We start from the raw sequence: 5,674 nt of genomic DNA, 5'->3' as shown, positions 1-5,674 counted from the left end.
TAAGGAAGTTGGGATTTGTAAAACTCAGTAGTATAGTTGTCACCTATGCTTGCGAAGGGGGAGGGGGGGGGTTTGGAGGGGGCTGCTTTTTTTTTTTTTTTTTTTTTTTTTTTTTATGAGTTCTTGGAGGTACTGTCAGCCCAGTTAACTGTTCCTGTGAAACTTCAGCTGGAAGGTGAGCAGGCCATCACTCTCACTGGGTTTTTTGCTGGTTTTGGTTAGGTAAGGAATTCTCTGCTCAGAGCTCCTCATGGTGAATTCTTTAGGCTGCAGAACACTGTTACCCCTGATGATACTTGCATCCATGTTAGAACTCGAGGGCACAGCCTCCCATTGGCTGGTGGCAAGCTGCACATCCTTAGCCTTTTTGCCCCAGAGTTCAAAATGTTTTGTCTTCTTCTGAAGATTGCAGAGAGGTAACAAACTTTCAAATGACACAAGGGGCACAGACTGGAGCCATTCGGAGGTGTCTGTCATAAGATTCCTTTGGGTTTTAAAAGGGAGATTTCTGGTTGGTGTCCAAGGTATGCTGTATCTTCTTCTATTTATGCAAGCAGTTGGAATAAGTCTAGAAAAAGAAATGAAATGTATGAGTTTTTGCCTGGTGTGTCCCTACTTTGTATTCCTAGGTATACTGTCATCATGCAGACTATAAAGTTTCCCTCGGGTTGAAAGAACCTAGCGGGAAACCCCCACTCAGTTCCTGATTCGGTGTGCACCCAAAGAATCACAAACAGACCGTCTTGATGTAAATACACGAGGTAGTTTAATGGCGGAGCTCCGGGTCGAAACTTATCTCATGCAGGAGACAGTGGATTTGACCACGAGGCTTGAAAGCTAGGAGTTTTTATAGAAAAGGGTCTGGGGCTGGGGAGGAAATGGCGTGGTTTCACATGATTGGTCCATTTAAACATCAGCAGACTGTACATGCAGATCGAGGTAACAGCAGAGCATCTGGTTAACATTTAACTTAGGTCAGAAGGGTGGGAGATAGGGAGGCACCAGGCTAGTCTGGACATTCTTGTATGTCTTCCCTATCTTTATGGCTAGTTGGTTCCTGGGATGACTTTACAGCCTTTGTTCTTTGCTCTAAGCCCCCAAAGCCCTCCTAACTAGTAAGGTGCATGAGTCATGGACCTTGAATAAACTTTCTGGCTAGGGCTTTGAAATCTTGAATTTAGTTTTCTTTCTTTCAGGGTAAGCTCAATGCCCATTAGGACTTTATCCTTATCTTTATGAAGATGAGGGATGTCTTCATCCCTGGTTCTAAGTGTTTGGCTGTACTCCAGTTCTGTTCTAAATGTCCAGAGGATGTGATAATCTGGATACCTTCCTCAGGACTCACTGACTTACCTATACATCTGGTCCATGCTTTGCCCTAAACACTTAGTTTATCTCATTAAACTAAGTTGTATTATTCATGATATAAGTTGTTTTCTTTTTTCTTTTTCTTTTTTTATGACAACTAGTAAAGGGGTCAATGAGCTCTAGAGATAGAAGTTTCTCTTAAGAGGAGATTTTTAATCATTAATTGTAGCTACTTAGCAACTTAGCAGTCTATTTTTCTTTAGAATTCAATTTAGCCAGGGCATTTTAGCTATAGTTTCATTAAAATTTTAAATTATGAAGTAATTGTAGCACTGTGTGCACTTAGGAGAATAGAGCTAGATCTTCATCTACCTTCTTCCATCTGGTTCCCTCTAGATGGGACATTCTGTAAAGCCACAGTGAAACAGCCCACTGAACACTGTCATTGGTGTGGATGGCACACAGCCATGCCTTATGTTGCTAGGGTAGTGCTCACTTCTCTCCTTTCTTGACTCCTCAGCTCCTGGAAAACATTAACTTCTCATCCAAATTGTCATTCTGTTATTTCAAGAATGTGATGTAAATGCAATCACAGTGTGCAAACTTTTGGGATTTATTTTCTCCCCAACCACTATAATTCTTCAGGGTTCACTGTTCCCTCTCTTTTCTTCTCTTTTCTTTTTTTCCCTCCTTCCTTTCTTCCTTTCTCATCCTTTCTTTCCTCTCTCTTTCTTTCTCTTTTTCTTTTCTTCCTTTCTTTCCTTTCTTTCTTCTCTTCTTTCTTTTCCTTTTCTTTCTTTCCTTTCTTTCTTCCTTTTCTTTCTTCCTTTCTCTCTCTCTTTCTTCTTTCTTTCTTCCTTCCTTCCTTTTTTCTTCCTTCCTTCCTTTCTTCTTTCTTTCTTTCTTTCTTTCTTTCTTTCTTTCTTTCTTTCTTTCTTTCTTTCGTAGTAGCCAGTGGCATGGATATACTACAGTTTAATGATTCCTCCAATGAAGAACCTGTGTGTGGGTCATTTATTCCCAGCTTATAGGCATTTCAAATAAAGTTGAGTAATCATTGTAGGGAGGATTTTGTATGAACTTGTTTTCATCTCACTGGGATTACATTCCAGAAAGCAGTTGCTGGTTAAATGGCAGTTATATATTTATTTTTGTTTTGTTTTTGAAAGAGACTCTTGCTTATGTTGCCTGGGGTGGCCTTGAACTCATAATCTTTCTAATTTTGCCCCCACCAAGCACTAGGGTTACAGGTGTGTTATCACACTCAGCCATCTGATAGTACTTAAGAAACTATCAAACTGTTTTTCAGAGTGGTTTCCCCATGTTATGTTCCCATCAGCAATATGTAAATAATACAGTGTCTGCATCCTCCCAGGCATATAGTGTTCTTGTTGTTGCATGTTTCTGTTTGCTATTCTGATAGGTATGCAATAGCTTATTGTGAATTCAACTTGCATCATGCTAATACGTGTGGCTATGTGCTACTATATATTGTTTAGTTAGTCTTCTGCTCATTTTCTTATGACTTGTTTTTATTTTCCTTTTTTTTCCCCTGGAAATTTCTTTTAAATTATATGTATGCCTGTGTATTTGTGTAGGGTTGTATGCATGTGAGTACAGGTGCCTCTGGAGGCCAGAAGAGAGTGGTAGATTCCCTGGGACTGGGATCACAGGTGGCTGTAAGCTGTCTGATGTGAGTGCTGGGGACACACAGGTCTTTTGCAAGAGCAGTTCATGCTGTTAACTACTGAGCCATCTCAGTAGCCCTGAAATGTTTTTGTTTTTTTTTTTTTTTTGACTGTTGAATGAGGGTTCCCTTCCTCCCCCTCTCTCTGTGTGCATACATGTACATGTGTGTGCATGTGTATATGTCTTAGAGTTTTACTGCTGTGAACAGATACCATGATCAAGACAACTTTTATAAGGACAACATTTAATTGGGGCTGGCTTACAGATTCAGAGGTTCAGTCCATTATCATCAAGGCAGGAGCATGGCAGTATCCAGGCAGGGATGGTGCAGGAGTAGCTGAGAGTTCTATATCTTCATTTGAAGGCCACTAGGAGAAGACTGGCTTCCAGACAGCTAGGATGAGGGTCTAAAAGCCCATGCCCACAGTGACACACTTCCTCCAACAAGGCCACACCCACCTGAACAAGGTCATACCTCCTAGTAGTGGCACTCCAGTAGGGACTGTTCATGCATCTTCCTGTGTGCAGACATATCTGGGGGCTAGAGGCCGGCATTGGGGACTGTCCTTAGTTGCTCTCCACATTCTTTGTTTTTCAAGACAGAATCTCTGACCTTGGATCCACTCTAGGACTCACCTCCTCCTTATTCATGTGATGACAGAGAATTAAAGCAGTGGTTTTCAACCTGTGGGTCACAACCCCCCTGGGGGGTTAAATGACTCTTTCACAGGGCTCACATATTATTAGATAGCCTCCATGTTAGATATTTACATTACAATTCATAACAGTAGCAAAATTATAATTATAATGTAGAAACAAAAATAATTTTATGGTTGGGGTCACCATAGCATGAGGAACTGTATTCCTCATGAATCAAATGGTTGCAGCATTAGGAAGGTTGAGAACCACTGACTTACAGGGTCTCTAGGATTTTACTTTGTATAAAAATGTACTGTATTTATTCTATTAGAGTAATTTAATTAGACAGCAAGCCACGGAGATTCTTCTGTCTTTTCTTTCCAACACTAGTATTACAGACATGCCAACAGATTTTTACTCAGGTTTTAATTAAATTAATTAATTAATTTATTTTTTGGTTTTTCAAGACAGGGTTTCTCTGTATAGCCCTGGCTGTCCTGAAACTCACTCGGTAGACCAGGCTGGCCTCGAACTCAGAAATCCGCCTGTCTCTGCCTCCAAGTGCTGAGATTAAAGGCGTGTGCCACCACTGCCCGGCATCAGGTTTTTATACTTGCACTTTATACTGCGAGCACTTTATTGATGAACCATCCCTTTAGCCATTGAGGGTTTTTTAATCAAGATAATAGTATTTTGTTGATGTGGTTTGTAAATATTTTTCTATTTTATAATACTTAAAAAATTATGATATGGGTATTTTGCATCCATATGTTTGTGCACACTTGTATGTCTGGTGCCTCAGATGCTAGAAAAGAGGATCCCATCCTTTGGAACTTTAATTATAGATGGTTGTGAGCCACCATGTGGTTGCTAGGAATTGAACCTGGTCCTCTGGAAGAGCAGCCAGTGCTTTTAACCACTGAGTCATCTCTCCAGCCCCTTTTATAATATTTTATTTTATTTTTTCATAGTATTTTAAATATGCTTTTGTGTTGTTTTATGTTTTGGAGACAGAATCATTATATACCCCTGGATGGAATGGTACTCAGTTGTTAGCCCAGGCTAACCCTTTATTCACAGCAATCTTCCTGTATTAGTCTCCCACATGTTGGGATTACCAGCATGAATTACCATGCCTAACTTCTTTTTACACAGGGTGTTCGCAAAGCAAACATTTTAAGTCCCACTTACCATATTCCCCTTTTTGTAAGTCATATTTTTGGCGTTAAGTCTAAGAGATTTTAGCCTTAACTTTGAGGATTTTCTATGTAAACATTTTGTAGTCTTTTGTTATGTATTGAAGACCATGCTCCATTTTGAATTAATCTATGTATAAGTGATGAATTTAAGCATTTTTTGTTCTTTAGAAAGCACATTTGTGAGTCTACTCAGTTCCACAGATGTGTCTTCTCATTCTCCAATACTATAGTACATTGCTGTAGCTAAATAAACGTTCTTGAAATCAGATCAATTCCCTTTGATAAATTGTTTTTGATGCTTCAGTACTTTTTTCTAAGTAAAAATTTATATTAGCCTTAATCAGGTTTATAACAATTCTGTTGAGGTTTTGATAAGAACTTGTGTTGAATTATATATCAAGCTGGAAAGAGAATATCTTGAGTTTTCTGGTCCACAAACATGTTTATCTTTCCCATTCATTTACACATTGCTTTTCACTATTTTTATTATTCTCAGCTCCAAGCTCTGTATATATTTTGTAGAGTTACAGATATGTACTTCATAGTTTGAGAATGGTTTTATATATGTAGTTTTAGGAGTCACATGTTTATTTTTTATAGATAGAAATATAATTGTTTATATTGTTGTCATATATTCTGAGACCTAGAAGGACTTGTTTGTTAAGTTAAAAACAAATTCTTTGAGATGCTCTACATAGAGAACACCTCTTTCACAAACAATTGCTATGTGATATTCTACATAGAGAACACCTCTTTCACAAACAATTGCTATGTGATATTCTACATAGAGAACACCTTTCACAAACATATGCTATGTGATATTCTACATAGAGAACACC

The 5,674-nt window shown here is 38.7% G+C and overlaps 1 protein-coding gene and 1 long non-coding RNA gene across 7 annotated transcripts in view; one reads left to right on the top strand and one right to left on the bottom strand.

The window, feature by feature from the left end:
• The window catches only part of Agbl3 (ATP/GTP binding protein like 3), an 83,237-nt gene that overhangs the window by 4,365 nt on the left and 73,198 nt on the right, over positions 1–5,674 (bottom strand). For 3 of the 6 annotated variants that reach the window (XM_021164429.2, XM_021164430.2, XM_029478387.1), the window contains one exon: positions 129–568. The exons of 1 other annotated variant lie outside the window; for it this stretch is intronic. In XM_021164429.2, the coding sequence (XP_021020088.1) occupies positions 145–568 (424 nt within the window). In that variant the 3' untranslated portion in view covers positions 129–144. Of the gene's footprint in view, positions 1–117; positions 569–5,674 lie in introns of those variants that run through there. 2 more of the 6 variants (XM_021164428.2, XM_029478390.1) reach the window with 2 other exon arrangements.
• The window catches only part of LOC110295982, a 23,219-nt gene that overhangs the window by 5,204 nt on the left and 12,341 nt on the right, over positions 1–5,674 (top strand). The window lies entirely within an intron of this gene.

Source organism: Mus caroli, chromosome 6 (assembly GCF_900094665.2).
Source record: "Mus caroli chromosome 6, CAROLI_EIJ_v1.1, whole genome shotgun sequence".
In the NCBI taxonomy this organism is placed as follows: Eukaryota; Metazoa; Chordata; class Mammalia; order Rodentia; family Muridae; genus Mus; species Mus caroli.
The sequence above is the reverse complement of the archived record's forward strand: the minus strand, read 5'-3'. Positions and strand labels throughout refer to the sequence as shown.